Here is a 24121-nt window from a genome sequence, read left to right on the forward strand (position 1 = left end):
ACATTCTATCCATAACCTCCACAATAACTGCCACTTTAAAAATATTAGAATTATCTAAAAAGGGGAAAAATTCTTATCAAATAATCAAACAAAAATCTCTTAAATGCTTAGAAATAGAAAAGTTGACAATAATAACTTATATACATATAAGTATATATATATATATATATATATATATATATATATATATATATATAAACACAAACAATTAGTCACGCCAAACTGAGTCCATCTCAGTAGAGAGCCTCGGGTGCTTTATTTTGAGCTATTGGAACTTGTAGTAAAGGCAGCAACTATAGCCAAATAGCCAGAAGATGCTTCATAAGTCTCTGATTTGAGCTTATGGAACTTAAGCTGCTTCACTAATGTGCTAAAAGGCGATTAGACTCTCATTAATAATGTCTGTGTAACTTTAAAATAGCGACTATAGTAGTAAAGGGCCAATGTATCTGTTCATTGGCCCTGTTATGTTATGTTCGAAAAACATTGAGACCTGTCAGAAACAGAATTATGGAACATAAAAGTAATATTCTATGTAATATAAAAGTAATATGCCTTTATTGAGAATCCTGTATCCAGACTTTTGGGGAAAAAGAGCACTTGACAGCCATCCATCCATCCATCCATTTTCCAACCTGCTGAATCCGAACACAGGGTCATGGGGGTCTGCTGGAGCCAATCCCAGCCAACACAGGGCACAAGGCAGGAACCAATCCTGGGCAGGGTGCCAACCCACCGCAGGACGCACTTGACATCCCAACTTTAATATTCAGAGTACTGTGTCAGAGACATGTTTATTATAAATTGAAGTAGCCTTGATTTTTAAGTGTAATACAGTAACGCCACAAGACCTTGAGGAGATCAATTTTAAATAGGTTAAAAAAAAAAGAAATCAGATGACGCTCAGTGTATCTTGTGTTTAGTTATATTTTTGTTATATTACAAGAGTACTGTATATTGAACTAAAACTATTTTCTTGTGTATAGGTGTTTAAGGAATTAACATGGCTTTTGAACCTCCAGTGATTTAAGTAGTATTCTGTACCAAAAAGTTACATTAGATATGATAAACTTGTGAGAAGTAATGACGTATTTTTACAAATATATAACTTCTTATTTGTTATTTATTTTCTTTTTCCATTTGTTCCTGCCATGATTGGTTGTGCATAGATTTGTAACGCCACTCTTTTTGGCTTGCTCCCAGAACACGTGTGCCGTTCAACTATAGTAAACACCGTCATCAGAGGTTCCATTAGCTTAAGCCTGAGACTTCTGAGATATTTTCTGCCTGTTAGGCCTTTATTGGCTGCCTTTATTACAAGTTCCATTAACACATATCTCAGATAACTTCTGTATTGAAATTGACTTCTTCATCTAACCTTGGATTTGATCCAAGCTTTGCTAATATATTTCAGACCTTTGTCAAACATCGATTAAGTCCTCATTTAGCTTTCTCTTTTTTTGGATGTATTACACTAGGTAACTGCAACGGTCAGTTATATCAAACCACATCTACTGCATGTGTGCTTATTTACAAAGCTTTGCAGTGATATGGGCTCTGACCATGAAAATTTGCACTTTTACACAGAATCAGGGTGTTTGTCAAGGGGAATAATGATTTTTTGAAAAACTTAATGAACTTCACATAAACATGCGGGGTGAACTGAACATATCATGCACATGAGTGATCATAATAATGGATTTAGGGGGTAACTAGTGTCCTGGAAACAGAATCTTTCCAAAAGAAATTATGCCTCTTTTCCACAACTGTTAAAGTTTTTGACAATAGTCTGGCTGATCAGTGCCCCACTCAAACACTAATTGATCATCTACAATGTCTGCAGTAACAATTTAAAACTTTCTTTCAAGGACTGCATATGTCAAAGTTTGACAGGTGGTTGACCCACTTCACTGCAAACTAAGCTCTGTTGATCTTCCAGACAGTATCATCGAACAGCTAAATGAACAGTCTTGCGTTTGAATGCTGCAAGAACTGTATTCTCATGTCTCAGTGGAGGAATTATGGTTTGGAACCTAAGCAGAACCTAAGTAGATTAGTCTGAAGTTTCACTGTGTGCTTCAAAACGTCTGGTTCCCTTTTCAAGCATTTATTTGTACGAAGCTGCATTTAGTGCTCTGGTTTGCCTGAAGTTAAAGTACAGGTCCAGGCTAGATGTGACTGGTGACATGAGGTGTGCTCTCTTGGCAATACCTCCTGACCGTGACAAGCAGGCACAACCATCTCATTAAACACTGTAAGTATTTCACATGGTTATCCGTGCCAACATGTTATGTTTTGATGTAAGTTAATTGTTCTGTAATATAATACTGTAACTTGCCATTAAACAATGTACTGAATGGGAAGTGAATGTCAATATTTTAAACAGCTGTGGTCACAAAAAAGGTCCCATTTCAAAATGGGGTCACTAACCAAAAAAGCTAAAAATGGGTGAAAATTAGTGTAAGGCTCATGTCATGTTGCGTGTTGTTTAATACATAATTAAATAAATACGCAAAGAAGGAAGTGACAACATATTTAATTATTGCTTACATATTATTTAATCATTGCTTAATTACTGCCACATTGGACGATATATTTGTTTATTTAAACAAGCACAAAATATTCCTTCATAGTCAAGAAGGAAAAATGCAGTGTTTAGACAAAAACACCCAACATCCCAGGCCTATGCAACACAAACCTTAAAATGACTCTGAACTATGTAGTGAGAAAAAAATGGATTAATAAAATTCAGCTGGGAAAGTCCATGAAAGTGAGGTGAAAATGTATTAAAATGAAAAAATAGCATAATTGTGACACACTTCCTAGGTAGTAATGAAGATCACCAAGAAACAGGAATATGATTAGAACTAATTGCTGTGAAATAGATTTGAAATAGTATAGAGGCATGAGCTGTATGAAATGACAAGGGGAAACACAACGTATAATCTTCCTTTGAAGATAACACTAGTGAACAAGGCTTTGATGTTTTGCAGCTCTCTTACTTCGATTTCCTCTAATTTCTGAAGCACCTGTGACTGGGCAGGTTTCTCTGAAGAGAAGCATATTGAGCCTTTTGCTTTAAAGATAATAAAAAAAATGTAAGCAAGCTTTTCAAATTCTTTCAGTAATACAACTAACTCAGGCTAAAGAGAGCATTTACCTTCTTTCTTGTAAAATACACTGGAATATGTCAAATAAATCAAATACCATGATATGGTGTATTAAAACACCCCCTGCCCTGGCAGCTGTGACACAAATCAATTAAGTCTGTCAGGTAAGAATTTATTCATTTTATATTGTTTGTACTACTTCATTAGATATATAAAAAAAGGAACACTGAAGGAAGCAAAAAATAAAATAAGATCATATTTGAAGGTAGATTCAAATTTTCAATATCCTCCAAATGCACTGATCTCTTACAAATGTTATTTATGACACTCTCCCTTGTCAGCCATGCATTATGATCTGCACTCCTTCAGGTGAATTAGAATCATCGGCTGTTGGTGACATATGCCATCCTTGTAGCCCTGCCCAAAGGGGACACCTGTATGCCTTTAAACAGAATAATGCCGGAAAACAGCCAGTGTGCCTGACTACCTGTTAATATTGTGCTTGGATAAGAAGACTAGCCTGAAGCCACTAATGCTTACAAAAAGCTGATGCTGATGTATGCGTGTGTAAACTGATGAATTATGTACGGAATGAGAAAGATGGTCAGCCGCACTGTTGAGGTGACATGTTGACCGTCAATGGAGAAATACTCTTACCAGTGGAAGCGATGTAAGGGCTGTTAAATCACTGAGCAGAACTTTGTCCAGTAAGCCCAACAGTTTAATGCTGACAATTAAATCAATGCCACTATGGAGGAGCTTAGACACACTTTTGAACAAATAATGCTGCTATGAGGAAAAACTACCTGTCTGGTGCAGCTTATCATCTACTGCATCTTGGAGCACAAGCTGTGCTGAGCCATAGTCAGCTTCTGTGGTTTATGAGTAAAGGGTATAGACTGATATAGACAGGCTTTTATCTTTCCATATTAGACCACATGCTAATGCACCAGAGGGCTCCATTAACAGGTCTAATTCTTTTGTACAATAACAGATTACCATTATCTGAAAGAACAGAGTGCTATCACTAAGGTGCTCATTCATTGAAGGTTTTTTGCAGGTTACTGAGGATTACATAACATTTTGCAGGTTCAGGTCTTCATTCTATAAAAAATATTGGCTGTCCTCCAGAGTTAAAACTTTGCAGGCATATTTAGTTTATTAAACAACATGCTAGGAAACTTCCAGTTCAGGACATGCTTACTCCACAATATACCCTCTGGGTTAACATAACAGATTTTTCAAGACAGAGAAGGCATAAATTCATGTTCTAAGTACGATCTTTAGAGCATACAGATGCTGCACATAGAAGGCTCAAACTTTTTCGAATCAAACAATAAGTATTCAGACTAAACTGGGGTATTTTGTGTTCTGCACAGAAGCTGCCTATTAAGTCCTGAACAAGGCAGCTCTAAAAGTGGATCTGCTGCTTGCTTCAGGTACACTTAACACAGCATATATTCAATTATGACTTTGGTTTCCCATCTGGTTTTCATAACGTACAAAAGAAAGCTCTCTGTGCAAAAATTACATTTCAAATGAGGTGGAGCACTTTTGTTTCATACTGAGCAATAATTCATATAATGGACTTTCATTGTTGAACGATTGGAAAATACAGTTAAAACATACAGTATGTAGTAGGTCAGCCACCAATAATAAACAAGTTTATAAGCTTGTAGACTGATAAGCTAATGTAGTTGAAGATCTTATAAAGCATTAACATATTTTAAAATATCAAGTTGGCCAGAAGGTACCAGCGAATAGTGCACCAAGAAGGTGTAGGGCTGTGAAAAGTCTTATGAGATCCTTTCAGAAAACAAATAACAGCACACCGACAAGTAAGAGACATCATGCAAATGTTGTGTGAACACAGGCACTACAGGGGGACAGCCTGACCCAGAAGGGGAATATGCAGAGCTAGTGAGAATGAGAGATTTAATCTGGGTTCAAGTGCCACATTCCCTCAGGATGGTGGAGAGCTGGTGAGCCAGCGAGGCCTGGTTCTCTGTTTAGCAGTAGTACTAGTATTAGACAGTCACTGTGATAGGTAGCAGCATGCAGTCCAGATCTGAGGAGGCCAGGTTATGGGTTCTAGTGTGAGTCTAGGGAGGACTAGCAGCTAGTCTGTACTCTCATCTCCTTTTCTTTTGCTAGAGGCCACATAGTTCCAAGGTTTAGAATATATGGGGAAATGCTATCCATCAAAGAGAGACCGCTTCAGAAATCCAGGGCCGAAGGGAAAGTGAAGGCTCAGAGTGTAGGGACACTAGCGGCTGTCAGAATTTACTCTAGACAGTAGTGAAAACATGGTTGCCCTAGCTCAGAGATGACACCAATGGAGAGGTTTAAAGCTGTATTTCAGTAGAAGGAATATGCAATATAGAGGTGGAATGTGGACTAGCAAGAGGAAGAGAGGCCAGGATCAAGGCAGAGACAGACAGAAAGATGAGAGGTTAAAAAAGGCATGTCTGGAAAATAAAAAAGCCAAGTTAGCCACAGGATCCCACTGGAGTGCTGCTTACTGCCTCATTGTACTCCACTTCTCCTAAACAAAACGGCACCATTTATATTTGGCATCCTTGGTGTTATTCTGGTTGCTCCCAACTACAGCAGTATGTTAAAAAATTTGGAATTGTAAAGAACATTTATGGAAGAAAAAATTACTTGAAGATAAAAGCAAATATTACATTTGCATTTACATGCAATATTAATGATTAATATTTAGTACCATGGAATTCCAAAAACTTATATGTTACTTAAAGTCTTTGGAATGTACCAGTAAAGGGTTTTATTATACATGGTGGAAACAAATAAACCAAAACTGCAATCGGCAACATCGATATGCAAGTTATTAAGCTTTCAGAGTTGCCAATGGCATGACTCTTAATGTCTGATCGTTCTCTGTGTGCACCTTGTTTATTTTCTCGCAAAGGGTTCTCACATGTGTTTACCTTTGGCTGTGCCAGTTTTCCTCCCGACATCTCTAAAGACATGCAGGTTAGGTTAATTGGAAATTCAAAACTGGCCCATTGGGAGAATATGTGTGTGTGTAAGATAGTGCCATAGCCAGGCCTACTTCCTGACCTGAATTGGATTAAGTGAGTTTAGTAATGTTATGTTATGTAAAACAACTTTCTATCTTTTTAAATAAATAATTTCCTGTTATTTTTTTAAATAAAAGTACATATAAATAATACAATACAATAATAAAATAACCTTTCTGTTTACATTATAAGGTGAAAGTCAAAGGTACTGCGTCATCTCATAAGTAAATTCAGAAATTACCATGTGTGTGACTTTATGTATTTCAGCTTTATATTTAAGAAGAATGGCAGTGCACAGGTTCAAAAATCTCTCTTGTAATTTAAATTTGTAGAAAGAGCAAATATTTTTTAGCTTTGTCAGTTTCATGTTTTAGGTATCTTTATGACTTTGAAGGTGTGCTCATTCGGGTCACTGGAATCAGTGGCTTCTGTTTCTTATATATCAGCGCTGCCAGCATCTTCACCAGTGCAATCAGCTCCCTCAAATGAAACTCACTAAGACAGCCATGAACTGTACTAACTTTTTTACAACTGGAAACGTGTACACACCAAGTCATGAAGCACTACTAAATTTAGCCCTAACATGTGATCACATTACTGATAAATGGGAAAACGTATGCTCAGAGTTGGGTTTGAGATCATGTTGTAAATGAATAGCCCTGTGTTTTTGTAAAAGTCAAATGCTGGTTAACAATGGCTTTGTATTTTGCTGCTGAGATAAGCCCACCAGTGTTACTTGTCTGACTAAGTTTTAGGCAGGGGGTTTGGATATCTCAGCAGGACTGCCAATGAATCTACCCTGAGGCTACAGATAAGAGTTTCTGTGTACCTGTACATTAAATATTGGGTTCTGGAGTAAGAGAGATAAGATCAATCTGAAGGTTAAAAAAAATGAAATCTAGTGAGGTGTTAGAGAATGGAACTTTCTAGCCGAGTACAGCAATGAAATAATAATGGAATAGTGGGGGTGTTGCAGCAATTTAAGCCATTGTTCCATAGCTAAAAAAGAATACAAAAGAGTTTTCAATAAGCTTTCTGTTGTACATACGGTACAATAATAAACTTGCTTTCTTGATCCCTGAAAGCACCTCTTTCAGTCTGTGTTCTTTATTTGATTAGCTGCTTTCTGCATGGCTACAAATACAATACAAATCATATGTACCTCCTCATGGAAACATAAACCGTTCATCTGACACATTCTCTCTTCTCAGTGATGTGGGGCTAACATGTATTCATTCAAGAAGAAATAGTGGGGGCTCAGAGTCAAAGGTCCATTTGTAAAGAGGGAGGGATGTATTGGAAATGTGAAACAACTGTGTGAAGAAAAATGGTTACTTATAAGAATAATCAAAAATTAATTTACAATGTGAAGGAAAACCTCCACCTTGGCTTCAATAAGCACAGAGACTCACTGCTTCCCATTTCACATACACACATGGAGTGGCTAGCTGCGAATCTGGGGTCTCAAGCAGCAACCTATCAAGTTGTACTAAGGGAGAACCTCTTCAGCTCAAGTGTGTTAGCTCTCTCTCTGCCTTACAGTACCTTCAAATGTACTGTATTTTTGCATAGCAATGCATAACATTAAATACCTTTATATCAACAACACTGGTGTTAGCACAGTGGCACCAGATTGGTTTGGCCTGCTCTTTTCAGACCTGTGTTATGACCTGCACTATGTTTAACTGGAGGCCAGTTTGTGGTGTTCTAGAGCTCTCTCTTCTCCTCACTCAACCGTAGAAGACAAAGGCTTTAAATTCCTGGCCTGATACATGTTTATAGGGATTTATTTCTGATATATTTCAAAAAGCCGCTCTGTGAAATCTGTCAGATTGTTCATCCTCAACTCCAAAAGTTTTAAAATGCACCTAAAACAATCTATTGTTTCCTGAGGATGAAGGTCAACTCCTGTTACTTAGTCTGCTTATAGTACCTGGCAGGTACAGTTAACAGCATATCTGTATTTGAGGTTTCTAGTATCTATATTGCACACTTGGACTGCAAAAACATAAGAAATCAGTCAGTCATTTGCCAACCCGCTTCATCCTAAGCCAGGTCCGCAGGGGTGTGCTGTAGCCTATCCCAGCTAGCACAGTGTGCAAGGCAGTCCATTGCAGGACACACACACAAACAACCCTAGCACACACTAGTGCCACTTTAGAAATGCCAATTCACCTAACCGACACAGACACAGGGAGAACATGCAAACTTCATCCAGGGAAGGATCCAGAACAAAAATCCACTGCGAGGCAGCAGCACTAGTACTGCGCCACTGTGCCACCTAGAACATAAGAAATCCTTCTTGCAATTTGACATCTCATCCAATATTGGTGCCTCAAAGCAGATTTTCTTTAAGTGATCCACAAATATTTTGTCAAATCATCATCAATGCAAAAATAAGAAAAATACTTCATCAGATCCAGAAAAGCCTTGAGCAATTTCCCATTATAACTGCATTAGCAGTCTCATCAGTTAAATGCCCAAGAGCAAGTAAACTTGATATAGATTTTGTGATTGATCAATCTGCATCATGAAAGTCAAATTTACCTCCAAGTCTGCCTGTTTGTCTGTTAATGAAACTTTTTTGGTTTTCTTTTTAAATCATAATTTTAGAGTGACCTCCACTGCTTTTCAAAGTCAATCAGATTCTTGTTGTCAGGTTGAGCACTCTTTGCTTATTTAGTTCAGTGACTTTACATTTGCTAGCTTTACTATACTGCCTAGTGAGTTCTCTTCTATTGTTTTGCTTGATTCCTTTCTTGATTGCCCTGCTGAATCTCTTTTTTAACAATGCATCTTATAGTTTTGGGCCATTTTTGTGTTTTTCCATTTCCATCCTTTTGCGTTGGAATACATTTATTTTGTCCAAGAATTAGGATGTTTCTGAAATGACACTGCCTATTACTTATAGTACAAAGGGCCTTGCTTACAGTTTGTGTTTTGTTAGTTTTTCTTCAATCCCAAGGCATTTGCATTTTATACAGTAAATTAGAAATGTGTTTGTTTTCAAAGACTAATTTTACCATATCATGACTGCTGTTAGTTAGAATATTATTCTGTTTCTTTTACATAAGATGCATTCAGTTTGTTTCTTGCCCATTCTTCTTTTTAAAACTATCATAGGTTGGTTACCTGCACATGGCCAGTCCAAACAAGAAGATAAACCATAGTTCCTGTTTTAGATTTGTTAAAAAATACAACTTAAACTGAGTAAGTAAACGTAATTATTACCATTTTCTCAATAGTCAAGGTTCAATGGACTGCCCACCCCGTAACAAACTAACAGGAAGAACTACACATGAATCTGATGGACCATTAGTAACGCCTGCATACATCCCCTAAGCCAGGGGTGCCCACACATTTTTGGCTTGCAAGCTACTTTTAAAATGACCAGGTCGAAATGATCTACCTATGCTATAAAAATGCTATATATATATATATATATATATATATATATATATATGCACACACCCTTTCCAATCTACAGGTCGATCGCAATCGACGTTAAGGGCACCCCTGCTCTAAGCCTTGCTGCTTATTTCTGTTGTTCTTTTAATTTAGCTCAGCGCTCTTCCCAGTCAAATCAAAATGGAGTTTCCGCAGTATGTATTGGCTTGCTCAGTGCTTTTTTTTTTCTTTCTCCTTATTATTTTACAGTTTTACAGTGTATTTGAAAGAAAAAAAAGACAGAGTACTGTGTTTTTCATTTGTTTGGTTTGCCATAAACAGTAATCAAATATGGAAAGTTCAAGTGTAAAAAAGCTTTTGTCCCACTAATGAACATAACCCACATAACAAACAGAAGAATAATAATATCATTCATACGGCACTTTTGTGGTTAGGGTCTGTGTGTATCTATGTATGCGTGTGTTACTCTTAAGGTGCGAGAGTAGACCAACCTGGTAATGAACCTGACTAGTACACTTATCCCTGAAGAAATTAAGTAAAGGGTAAGTAGAGGGGTGTGTGGTGTTATGGGTCCACAGCTCGTGGAGAAAAGGCCATTGATTTTAAATAAATAATCACCGCACCCGAGGCGGCTTCGTGAGGGGGCGTTGTTGTAGCGAGCCGCGGGGCAGTCGTCGATGTGGGCGTTTCTCACCGTGTGCACAGGTGAGGAACTGCCCACATTCGTGATTGCTCCCGTGGCTAATGCTGCAGCTGTGATGGCCCCTCACGTTTTTAAAAGAAGCGCAAGTCGGTTGGGGAGAGAGAGAGAATCGATCGGAGAGAAAGGAAAGGAGAGGACGGAGGTTACAGGGAGCGTGGAAGCAAGCGGTGCAGGAGAGAGACGGACACGCGGAGCGTGTGGTGAGCGCGCGATCGAGCGCTCGTGGGCAGCTGCGAGGAAGCTGGGTGTTAGGCCGACACCCAGGTGTTTGTGTAGATGTCGCTCCCGCTGAGCGATCTGGTAGCGGGAGTGACAAGGTGAAAGCGACGGGCCGCAGAGAGGCCATGGAAAAGGCAGCGGAAGTCGGGAGACTTGGTGATGGAATCCCCAACGTGGGCGACCTGGCCGTTGAGGGTAATCAAGTCTCGGGGACTGGGATGAGTGCCAGACCGAAGCCAGGGATCGGGAGGTCTCCAGTCTCGAGCGTGTGATGTAGGAGGGCAGCTGCAGAGAGCATCTTGCCTGCTGCTAAGCCCGTACGGGATAAGCAGGTGAGACGCATACAGAAAATAGGCACCGGATTGTGTTAGTGTTTTAAGATTGATTCCATAAGAAGATTTAACCTCCGATTTTAAGGATTGTTTTTTCTATTGAGTTTTAACCCCCACGTGTTCTTTTAATGGATTATTTATTTATTTATTGAAGAACTTGAAGATCTGCACTATTTATTGGAACACTGTTTTTGATTTGATGGACAATTATAAATAAAAGCACTTTTGCACTTTTTACCTTCCCCTTGCTAAGATGCTCAATTATTGCCTTCACTGACTAGCTCACTCGGCAACATTATCGACGGTGTTGGGTTCGAGTGCTTCCAATAGCAAAGGGAGTGTGGAGCCAGAACCCACATCGTCACAGGGTGTACCATGATAATACATGTATAAAACATTGTTGTCACTTAAGTTCCAATGTTAATGAACTGAGGCTCAATAGCACATTTCACAGGTGCACTGCAAGTCAACGTCTGATTTAATATTCATCTTAACCAGTGTAACAGGCATGCCCAGTACACTATTGCCAACAGTGAGGCTGGCATGTAGTCCAGTTCTACATGTAAAGATCAATAATTGTGAGTGCAAAAAAAAATATGCAAGCACCTTCTTATTCTGTGTTCCTGAAGACCGTCCATATCCTGCAAATAATGCAAATGGCTGCGTTTGAAGAGAAACAGAAATACACACATGCTACTGTGCAGCAGTCTCCTAAATATACTAACTATACACTATTTATATGCATACAAATACGTGTCTGTTAGGTATCACAGCTGGCTAATCTTTCTCTGCAGTTAATTCTTGATTGTGTCCAGCAAGCACATGGAAATCACATATTTTTAGTGATCATTTCCACTACAACTTGCAGTTATATTGTCAATTTTTTCAGATATTTTAGAATAGCTGAAGAAACGTGTTTGAGACAACCTGTTTGCATTAGGGAGTCTGTTATTTTTCTGCTTCATGGTATGTTTTTGTCTTATTATTACTATTTGTAATTTTGTGCCCACAGGGCCTAGATTATTTCAGTAAGAGGCTCAGCTCTGACTCCTACAGAAACAGTTTTGTGAACTCATACATAGAGCCGCTCCTTCACCTTTCTTTTGCAGGTTACCAAGCAGGGTGAAATATTCTACAGCGCAAATGATTTTCTTGCTTCATCTATCACTTTTTTTTTGTACAAGCTAGGAAGTATATCTCATGCACGCTACCAGAACTTAATGTGTTATTTTTTTGTGTGACTGCCAGTTCTAATGTGTCCACAAAAACAAATGACAGTCTTGATACTTAAGGTGCTATTTAAATATTTGACCCCAAGCATATCAATATTTTCATGTTCCTAAAAAATGCATAAAATGCTTTCAAGTAATGTAAAGGGACAGTTTATGAAATGTTTTCATTTAAAGTTAAAACAAATTTTTACATACAAAATGTATAAATAAAACCTTTTTTGGGAAATGTATTCTTTGTTTTTTGCTTTATCAGGCAGGATATAATGATAAATGGTTATTACTCAATCAAGGGTAACAAATACTGATAGGAAATTGCAATTAACATTTGCATCACTAACTCAAGCATTCTGTCATGTCTACTGGTCATAGTGCTCTATTGAACCAAAGTCAGAAGCATGCAATTCAAATTAAATAAAATATGCAGAAGACCTGTGAAAATGTCTCTGTGAGCAAAGTAACACATGTTCTAAAGTTATTTATGACATCATGGAACATCGTCTAAAGATCTACAGACACCTCCTGCCTCAGCTAATATAGAAATAGCTGGTGGACATGGGCTGGATTGTCTGGAGGAAAGCAAACAGATGGATTTGCAGCAGGACAATGATCTGAAAAATACCTAAACATGGTTAGGTGGAAAAAAAAGTACTCTGGAGTGCCTGAGGTACGACCTGAACTAAGTAGTTCACACTCAAAATGTCTGTAGCCTATAGGTCACTGCTCTTCTGCAATTAGTGAGCCAGAGGTCCTTCATAACACAGCCTGTTAATAAGAACAAGAAATGTCAGCATTCAACCAACTTTTTTTTTTCTTTCGGCATTGGCCATTTCATATACTGTATACACCGATATACTCAAAAATGGGATGTTTTCAGCAGGGAAAAAGTGGATATAAATGATACTTATAAGAATAAGAACAGTTGAGGACTGTTAAAATTGTTGTAGTATGGCCAGTCTGTCACAGCAGAACTGCATGGGTTAGTGTAGGAAAGACTGGTTGGCTTTTCCATGTGGGTTCAATGCATCTTATTCATGTTCAGTAAAAAAACAAACAAAAAAAAATAACCTCCTAAATTCTGAAAGTTTCAGGTCTTGAAACCGGAATAAGAGTGTCACTCTTCACTATGCTCTGAATTATAGAGGGTTTGTGAACTTCTCTCAATAACAGGTCATATGTTACTGACCAGCGCAGTTTATAACCCTGATGGTCTCAAAATCATATCCATGCTTCATTTTAATAAAGAGTCCCCTTCTCCCCCAACTATCTAACAAGAGGTAAATTTGCTAAGCTCCATGTCATTTTCATCTCCTTCATCATTTCCTTTTCTCCCACTACTATAAGCTTCTGTGTGTCCTGGTGACTAAGAGACATGCTGGTCTACCTTCCAGATTCAGTTCAATAATAATCCATTCAGAATCAGTGCATTGGAACAAGTGATTTCAAGATGGCTTCAGCACAAGGGAGCCACAATTTAGTGTGTTAGGTCCTTAGTATATAGAAGGCCAATACCACATTTTAATTAACATTAAAACTGACTAAAGAAAAACTAATAAGGAATTCAATTCAGGGAACCCAGGTTGTTAAGGATGGTACTTGAAATTTGGGCGTATATGACAAGTCTTTACTACTAGAATATGTATTAAAAAAAACAGAAAGATGGAATACAGGAGACAAAATCACTAAGAGACAGAAATCTTAGAGGCTCTGAGCTATTCCCTGAGCTACCAGTTTCAGCATCCAGCCAACCAGAACCTGTGTTGTCTATTTGTGATTGACAGTGCGTAATCCAAGGCTTTTCTGTTATATCACAAAGCCTGTTAAGTATAAACTTCCAGCTGATGTATGTAACAAAGGTCCTTTGCACAACACTCAGAATCTGCAAGTCCTACACTAAGGCAAAGCATATTCCTCTACCCAGATCCCTTTAAAGTCCTTGTGCATGCCATCTGCACCTCTTTTGCAATCAGTTTTCAGTTTGTACAGTGTCATGTGTAGTTAACCCTATTGTGATCATCATTTCTCATTCAATACTAAAATACTGGATAACTGTCCTAATCTTCTGCTGTTCAGGCTGTGACAGTATTTATTCTTCTGGTAATGTGCCATGGTTGAAGACAGAGTAGATGTTAATCCATCTTTTGTTCTTCTTGCACAAATGACCTGAACAGATGTTCTTCTGACAGATTTTAGAGTGAATCAAAACACCAACTTGCAGCACCCTTTCATATTAGTTTCATCCTTTTAACTATGCAGTCGTTTCCCTCCTGCTTTTAGTCAACTCAAACATGAGAGTCTCCCATCCTCCAGAATTTAATGATGGCTACAAGCACTGCAGAAATAAAAGATTTACTATAAATGGTGCAGGGCTGTTAATCTGGGTTTTAATATTAGATCAGTCAACACAAGTGAAATGGTAGCCACAAAAACTACTAAAGACTAAAGGCTTTGTTGAAGTGTACATAATGATGAAAATATTTTAACATGTGTTTCCTTTGTTCTGGAAGATTGACAATTCTACTTTTGTATGCATTTTTATTTTCAAAGAAAATATACTTTCTAACTTTGCTTGACACTGAGGAAAGCAGTGTTCTCCTAATGCTGTTTTGTTCTAATTCAGCTTTTGGAGTTTTTGGCGAAAAAATCTTTAATCAAATATTATAAGTATATAGGTAACTGAATGGTTCGTGTCTTTGGAATGATGGTCAGGACAGCAGATGGAAGATAAGTGTTCTGAAGTGAAAGTGGTGCTGAACAACTGATCCATTCTGAATCTGTTTCTTTTTGTGATAGCGGTGGTGACCACGGAAGTGTGTGAAGGACTGTCACGAGTGCTCTTGAATGTCAATGATATTGTTTCAATGGCAAAAGGTGAAAAGAAATTTAAGGAGAAGACACTGAAATGAAACTGTTGGAAGCCTTAAGGTAAATATGGGAAAGACCAAAAGGCAAAAGGTCAGAGGTGAGAGGTGAGAACATGGCCATGTGACCTGGGCGGTAGAGGTGTTGAGAGAAGCTCAACCCAGTGCATGCGTTGATAGTAGTGTGTGTGTAAAAGATGGAGTAGAGTGAAGTCTGCTGATGGAGAGTGCAACCATTCTAGAAAGTGTGTGAAGGGGTGCAGAATGCTGATGTAGCCAGTGTATATTTACATAGCAGCCTTGGAGTTGTTTTGGAGAAAGTCGGGACTTATTCATTATTATGTACTTATTTTGTTGACGGCTTTATCCAAGGAGAATCACAACATCTGATATACAATTGTTGACATATCTTTTCTTTTTCCAGTTAGAGCACAGGTAGATGAAGTGACCTGCATATGGTTACACAGTGTCAGTTGCAGGATTTGAACCCACAACCACAGGGTAACAAGTCCAAAGACTTAACTACTGCCACACTGCTACTTATGTGACATGCTGGGTACAGACAGAGGTGGGGGCACAGCAGTGATACCAAGAGTGACAAAGACATGGAAGAAATTCTGGGAACAGTCCATCACCCTGACTTCTAAAGGAGCCTCTATGGCATGTAAGTGAAAAGTTGAAAGAAATGCGAGTAATAATGAGGAGTATCATTGATTGAGAAGAAGATGAATGCTGAGTTTAAAGAAAGACTTGGGAGTATAGGTGATCGGCACTGTGCCAAGGAGAAATGGTCGGATTAAACTGGTTTATGCACATGGAGTGAAATGAATGACTGTCTGAAGAGGTATACTAATGTGGAATTGGAGGGGAAAGAGTCTCAGAGGGAGGCTAAAGACAACATGGTTGTACAGGGTGTCAAGGTAATATAAAAAGAATGGGACTAACCCCAAAACATATCCAAAACCACAGACAGTGGATGAAAAGGATTTGAGACCAACCAGCTCACCTGGTTCAAAATTAAAAATGTCTGTTAAACTGTCGAAGATGATAATGATGATAATGACAAAGTTTAACTACAACATTCAGATATTGGCTCGCTCGTCAGATGTAGTGTCACAATGTGCAGATACATTTTTAATTAAACAGTTGGCTGTATTTACATCTAGTATGCATCAGATTAAATATACAAATGCATGAAAGCACAAAATAAATCTTTGTAACATTGCCACCACTCCTAAAAGCTGTTCAATTGTGCAGCTACAAAGTTGTTTCCAAAAAGGAAACAGGTGTGTTTTCTCACTGTATATTACTAACAAAGAAATCGTGTGATACGGCCAATAGTGTAATCATTGTTTTTAAGATTATGCAAGATGGCACACGACTAAGTGCATATCAGTATATCATACATGTTGGCTGAAATTTTTGTTGCGTCCATTCATTGAGATTTTTCATCCATACAATCCACAATGTCAGCGATAATTTCTGAGGTATGGACAGAAGTTTTTATTGGTTTTGGTACATTAATCACAAAACCAGTAGTATGTCATTTTTCAGCCAATTGCTAAATTGTTCTGTTCACAGGACAACTCACAAAGGGATGTTGTTCCATGAAAAGGTGTCAACTTGAAGGATGTTATATAGACAGACAACTCCACAATCAAAATACACTTCTCCAAGGATTATGAAATGTCTTCTCTCCAGCACACACAGACAACAGAGCTAGCTTCATCTTACAATGTTTGCTGTGGCTAAAGCCATGTGTGGGTTCCTGTATGTGCAGGGCTACTTTTTCGTTCGTCAGCCTACATCACAGTGTTATTAAAATTAAGGAACCACATGTCATTCATGTCCAAGGATGACCTTTGACACACAACCTGTTCACAATGTCACTGAGAATCTTCATAAGAAGACACTGCCAAATTTTGAAAACTGAACATCCTAGGTCACGAGGCATCTGTACATACAAGCTTCTTTCAATCTCCAAATAAATATTAACTTTTTTCAGGTTTGAAAAGTTGTAAAGATGTTCTCTTTTCAGACAGAAATATTTGAACACAAATATATTAAAGCAGTGAACCGCTTCAAATATTATAGTCTAATTTTTGAATGCTGGTTTATCAATAGTTTTATTCTGTGGTTTCTGATTATGTTGTATCATATTTTTGTCTTTTCTCAGCTGTTAATTTTTTGTTTGACAAAAATAGAAGGATGGAATGCATTATTTGTACAAAAAAACTTTTTAGCATGCATTAAAACTTTTGAAGCTGCAGGCACCAACATTCAGCATTGGACAAGTAGGCAGAATGAAGAGGACAAATGATTCTTTCATAGATTATTGCCTAAAGTCCCATTGTCATCATTTTAACTTTGCATGAAAAGGCAGAAGTGTTAGACTGAATACACATCTGAGGAAAGAACATAGTGAACCATTTCATGTTTTTAACTAATTCAATGAAAGGGTTATGGGAAATGAAGATGGTGTCTCAAGTTTCCATAACCATTTATGGACGTTTTAAAGTTGTCATTTGCATAACCTAATGTTTGCTTTTAAGTCAATGACCATTATAGAGTTTTCAGGTGTGTATGCACCCAGACGCTTATGTTTAGCATTAAGTACATTTTTTGCAATAAATATTGAATGTGAATTAAAAAACAACCAAAGGGATGTGATTAAAATTACAAGACAACCAAATGTACCAAAGCATTTGGTTCAAATGCTGCACCAAAGGACATGTCTAATGTATTACTTTATCAAAGAGTGTATTGCTGGCAATGAACCAGTTAATCAGAATTTTATAGTGTGCCTTCCACATTAGGCAACATTACAAAAGCATTCAAATTAAACAGCCAATCCTACTAAACGGTCATTTGTTTTGAAAAGATGTAATGAAATTCACAACTACGACCAAATATAATAAAACACTTTGTATCATATTAACACATAATAAATTAGCTACAAAAAATTATTGATAATCTTTCTATCAGTCAACCCATTTTCAACAATATTCATATTTTAAAGCAGATGTTGAATCACAGTAAGCAAGTAAGCATGTCACGTACTGAAATATAAGGATAAAGGATGTAAAGTAAGATGATGCAGATGAAAATCCAAATAAAAGAAAAACAAACCTTAAAAGCCGTTTAAATCCTTGAAAGCTACATTAAACAAGGATGTTTTAGGTAGTTTCTTAAAAAAAATCAAGAGTTGGGGCATTTCTGATGGCTACTGGCAGAGCATTCCATAGCCGGGGAGCACTACAGGGAAAAGCTCTCTAAGTTTGGAACGAGGTTGCCGCAGGGTGCAATAGCCAGCAGAAATGTGAGCGCAAGGTCACATAGGGACTGACATAGTCGCATTTAAATGAGGGGTTGTGCCATGCCAATTCTTCTTAGAAATCATGACAAACATGGAGTCTATAATGATTTCTTAACTAAATATTGCATTGTAATGTATTGCTACCATTGTAAATCCTCAATTAAATTTCTATTAGTATTTTCTCCCACCTGTGGAATTCAGGCCCTGAACTTGATTAGGCTAATGTAAAAGAAATGGGCAAACTACACTGCAGGATGTAAATTGTGCTGTGCCTTGTTTACCACTTAAGGGCAGGAGCGCTGTTGGGGCTTCCTGGGGAGGGATGAGTGTAACTGAGTCCTAGGGCACCAATCCTTCCTGTGTTTGACACTCCAGACATTATTAAAATGTCTAAAGTATAATAAACCATCAGCAGGACATTGCTCCTCAGAAACAGACGTGTTACATGAAACGTTTGCTTACTGTGTCAGTGTAAGGCTTTGTTATTTTCAGCCTGTTCATTAAGTTATTTCTGGCATAATTTTACAAAGAAAGCCTGAGAAACTAAATCATCTGCAATTAACTGGAGAATCCACTAATTAATGAAAAGAAGTATTGTATATGTGAGCTGAGCCAATCGTGGGGGGAATAAGACCTAACTGATGGAGGCTTTAATTTGCTTCAGGCTTATTTTGGTGAAACACAGCAACACTAATAAATAATTATGTATTCAGCAGGCTTACTACGTGCTTAATTTTTAACTTTTTTTACCTACTTTAAATGTAAGTCCTTTATAAACAAAGCACAGTTTTCAGCTTGAAGTGATTACCAAACTAAAACAAGAATAAGGTAAGGCAACAAAATCATTTAAGTTTGGAAAGATGTTGATTTTTCAGCTAACCGTCCTGAAATTAGTCACATCCACTCTGAGCTGTTCTTTGGAGCCAGCTGCCTTGCAATGTGCAGCTTGCAGGTTTACAATGAAAAATCTGCCTCCACCAGCCAGTAGAATTAGGTGTTAGCCTTTTGGTTAAAAATGTGGTACAGCAATAAAAAGAATAAATAAATATATAAAAAAGGTATACAGTCTGTACACTTAGTTGTAAAAATATACCCACTTAGGCCTCTTGTTAATTACACAATAATTTAAAACTAACACTACATCTATATCACTGTTTTGTACCCTAAAATCACCAATTCGTGGCATGTGTGACCAGTCAGATCCCTCCGTGAACCACCAACAGTGCAGGAGCATGACTCTGGTAATTTCTTCCACTGTTTACACTGTAATTATACAGGTTTACTTGCTAGCAATTATTCTTATTTATCAGGTTAGAACTGCACTTATTATGCACATCTAATTTTAGAGCCATTTACACATAATGTGGCTTTGTGTTTCTGTTTTCAACATTAGACCATGCTTTTAGTGACTCCTTATATGAAGCGGCAGTTCTGACAACTGCTTTTCCTCCATTACTAAATTCCCCAGCACACTATTCTTCTCAAGATACTGATAATTGCATTTAGTGATCTTATAATACATTGGAGAATATTAATGTGAACTAAATTAGCACAGGAAAAATTCCCTTTTAACATTTTTTGAAATATTAGCCCCCTTTTTCATACAATCATTACTCTGGGAATTCAATCCATTCATTAGGAGCTTTACTAATGGACCAGCATTAACAGCTTGTTTGGAATGGTTTTCTCATATGAGTAAAAGAAAACAGGACGACAGTAGCTCTCTCAATTAGTACAGCTTTTATTCACTATGGACTATTTATTCTTAGATTAAGATGCTGTTGAAAATCTGAGGGCATATGTTAGGCTTATTTATTTTTTTAAAGATAATTAATTTCTAAACCCTAGCTACATATGTACAAATGTAGACTTGTACAGGTAGTCCATAAGAGCAGCAAATAATTAAAAATTATGGAACGAGAAAATGTTTGTATACATAAACTCATCACATTTTAGTATCTCAACAGAGTATTTAAGTTCTTATTATAGTTTACTTTTTATTGTATAAAGCAGGCTACTTTTTTCTTCTTCTTCTTTAAGAATGATTTTGGTGCTGTTCAGCTACATTGCGGTACATGGGCCAGTGCTGCTACTCTCGAGAGGCTGTGTTCAAGCCCCGGCCTAGTCATTATCTTCTCTGTGGAGATGGTATGCTCTTGGCTGTAACACTGTGTGCTTGCCTACATGTACTCTTGCATCCCAAAAATGTGCTTGTCAGCTGACTGTCAAATATAAATTGGCCCAGTGTGGGTCACCAGTCCAGAGTTAGTTTCTATTGTGGTGGCATGTTAAAATTCTCCACAAAAGAATTTCATCACAGGGATAAGGAATAACTGATAAATGACTGGGTGAAGTGGACCTTCATATGTTGTTGTTGTTGTTGTTGGCTAATATAATAGAAAATACAGTATATTACTAAACCATTATAAATACCTGAAATATGAGCTAAAGAAAGTATAAAATCGAGGTGAATCCTGAGCATATTAAAAGAAGTAAATTTGTTTGAATCACCAACACCATAAAGGAACCCATGCTCTACACTTCCATCACAGGACTTCCTTTAACAGGTAATGATAATGGACCAAAACATGAACAGCAGGTGAAGGTTAGCACATCAGCTTATTTAATCCAACATTTTTTCACTCACCCACAGCATCCAGCATAACTGGCCAAGTGAAGTAAAAGCTTTAAAAGCGCTAAAAGCTTGAACATGATCCCTCAGAAATTCTTTAGCAGAGTTAATATAAAGGAAGAAAAATAAAGCAGATAACAAATAAACACCCACCACAATAAAAACCCTGTTTTAGCTTATTACATAATGCCTCAAAAGTATACATAAATAATATTTCAAAGATTAACCAGAACTACAGCTCACTCCAACTCCTCATGGTTGTGAAGGTACACAGGAGATAATTTAAATAATGGTTGAGAAGTTTGAATGTCTCAAGAATGAGCCTCTTCTCTTGCAAGAACAGGACAAACGCAGAGAGGGCAACTGGAGGCTGAGGGAACTTTGAGCCACCCAGGATGTTAAGATTGCGAAAGACGACACAGCACTTACTATAACTTGGAGGGCATACCGAACATAAAGTTCAGTTCTTTATTTAACAAGCTCTTCAAAGCCTCTCCCCATGTTGAGAATTTAAAAGGACAGCAAACTGCTACAAGTTATGTCTACCAAGATGTATAATATATAATGACAAAGACTATGTTTATAAAGAACTGCAGACAAAAATAATGTGGCCCCAAGCTAGTTAAGCAGGAATAGAATGATGTGGAGGCAGTTGGCGGATGGAAGTTTACAGGGTGTGCTTGCTGTGTCTTCTTGAGCCAAACAATCTGAGAGAACAAAACAGCCAATTAAGAAGAAGGCTGAGAACTCTGGACGCCTCAATTACTCTCTTCTCCTCTTCTTCTTACAGGTAGGCAAAGGGCTTGTAAGTGCCGGGATACAACAAGGCAGGGCAAAAAGAATTGTGGTGCTGGCTGTGATCCACCCAAGAAGGTCATAGGTGAAGGATAGGAACAACCCTTTCCATTTAGTCATCCTTCTGAAACTACAGAATTGGAAGAATGGAAATGAAGTAAAGTTCGCAACCTTTCAAAACAGAAAAAAGTCAGTATCATATTACAAGACTTCTAGCCGGATGGTATGTCATACTTGATGACTGTTGTTGCTCATCTCGTTGCCTAAGGATGTTAGTTTGCCTGACTATGGCACAGGAGAAAACAAATTAGATGACCCTGTTTAAATTTTCCAAAATATTGCCAGATTGCCCATTTTCTAAAAGTGAATAATGTGCTACTGGTGCATACGAATGCATTACAATGACTTCAGCTGCAGTCTCTGCCCCTTTTATTTTTTTTTAATCTGTCGCTGCATGTAAAATATGAAACATTAGACAAATAGCACCTTGTCCGTTTGAGAGGTCCAAAACACCAGTGTTCCTTATTCCTTGTAGCTGCATTATATGCATTGTACTTCAGGGTGAGTGCTCATTGGTTGTCAGCTTATGCATACATAGGAGCCCACCAGTAGGACTTGAGGCAAAAGTCAAATCTGTTTGGTTTTGTTGTGGAGCAAACTGGTTAGCAGAATTGTTGGCCTGAATCACTGGGGATGATAGACTACATGACTGGCAGTCAAGGAAGTAAGCTCTGAGTGTTCTGGACTCACTAAGATTAAGTAAATAAAGTCTACAACTGAAAATCAATGGAAAGATGGTGTAATGTGACAATGGTGTAATAATCTCATACACAAGCTCAACTGTCTGAAGGGACAGGATTACTGTAAAAGCTGGTAAAAAGCAGCTCCGAGATCAGCGTTTGTAGATACTTAGTGAGCACTTTGGTGGCATGTTCAGCTACTATGTCCTTTTGCCAGTCCCTCTCTGCCACAAAGACAACTCATATGCCCACCATCCACTGGCCCTGTGATACTCATTGGCAAACACATGCCCAGGTAGATGAACTCCAACAGCCTGGAGATGCGTCTGAAATGCTCCAAGCGCCGTGTCTGCAACATAGCAATCATGGAGCTTCTTTTATTCCAGCTGTGTTTCTCTTAGACAGGTCCTGACCATGTGAAGATTTTGTACCTTCACAGCTGGGTAGCTCTCATGGTGTACCACTGTGCCATGGCACACTGGTTGAAAAATAGTGATCTATAAAATGTTTACTCAAGAGTAGGCTACAAATCACTAGTGTGCCATACGTTTGCTTACATGTCTGCATATGGACTGCTGTTAGGTGAAGTGACTTAAATGGGAGTTCAATAGGAGGCAACTTTGTGCTTTACAATTCAAGGTCTCAGTCAATGAATAGCATACTGTATTGTTGGGACAATATTAGACATAACTAAAAAGGAGAACTAAGCAGGTAATTACTATTCCCCAAAATAAAGGAGGAGACATTTTGTGGCCAATGGCAGCAACTGTTCATTTTTGTATATGTAGCCTAAGGGGGAAAAATCATTTTAATATAATGACTGCTCTGATTTTATTAAAGGCATGTGCTAATTTGATATATTATTCAGCTTCACTATACATCCAAGGATAAGTCAATGTAATTGGTGTGGCTATGGATAAACCTCATCATATTGGGACTTCTTGATATTGCAATATTAAAGTGAAAGAAAACTGCACATTGTTAATAAGGAATCCATTTTCATCTAGTGTTGATGATGGTGCTACTTTTCTGTTTCCCACTTCTTCAAAGATGTAGTGATTCTATTACATAACCACCTGAAATATATTTTTAAAAAGCTGTAAAATCTGTAGTATTGTTTTGGTACTGATTCCCAATATACTGTGAAGTAGCAGATGAAGTGCAAAGTAGAACAAAGAAGAAAAGAGCAGGAAGAAATGCAGCGGTGAGTTCCGTGGTTTTGGAGAGTATTAGACACCTCCCACTATGTTTTCATATTTAAGATAAAAGAGGTTCTTTAATGTTCTGTCTCCGCTTTCTGTAGTCTGCACAGCATTCTTGCATAGCCAAGTTTTCAGCTGTTGTTTTTTTTTTCTCCCTTTGGGGAAAATAAAGCTTTCCTCATTAGATTTGCCAAGCAACCAAGAAAGCAAGTGTGCTTTATTGGCTTCTTACCTGCATTCATTTCTAGCAAACGTTTTTTCTTCTGCTGTCGCTCAAGTTTTTCTCTTTCTGCCTTCTCTTTTGCCATTTTGACACGTCTCTGCTTCTCCTCCGCTTCCCTCCTCTTAACATTCTCCTTGACTGCTTGCTGTGGAGAATGAAGAAAATGAAGGATCAAAACTAAAACATAACATTTTACACAAAGCAGGCTAATTAGAAAAAAATTAAAACCAAGATATATGTAATCTAAAACTTATTAAATTATTTGAAATATAAGAACAATTCTACCATTGATGAAGTCTAATGGCTA

At 37.8% G+C, this 24121-nt stretch overlaps 1 protein-coding gene across 2 annotated transcripts in view; it reads right to left on the reverse strand.

Moving 5' to 3' along the window:
• The window catches only part of LOC120523740 (protein diaphanous homolog 3-like), a 933584-nt gene that overhangs the window by 148675 nt on the left and 760788 nt on the right, over positions 1-24121 (reverse strand). For both annotated transcript variants that reach the window (XM_039745314.1, XM_039745313.1), the window contains exon 25: positions 23824-23959. In XM_039745314.1, coding sequence (XP_039601248.1) covers positions 23824-23959 — 136 coding nt within the window. The remainder of the gene's footprint in view (positions 1-23823; positions 23960-24121) is intronic.

This window comes from Polypterus senegalus, chromosome 2 (assembly GCF_016835505.1).
Source record: "Polypterus senegalus isolate Bchr_013 chromosome 2, ASM1683550v1, whole genome shotgun sequence".
In the NCBI taxonomy this organism is placed as follows: domain Eukaryota; kingdom Metazoa; phylum Chordata; class Cladistia; order Polypteriformes; family Polypteridae; genus Polypterus; species Polypterus senegalus.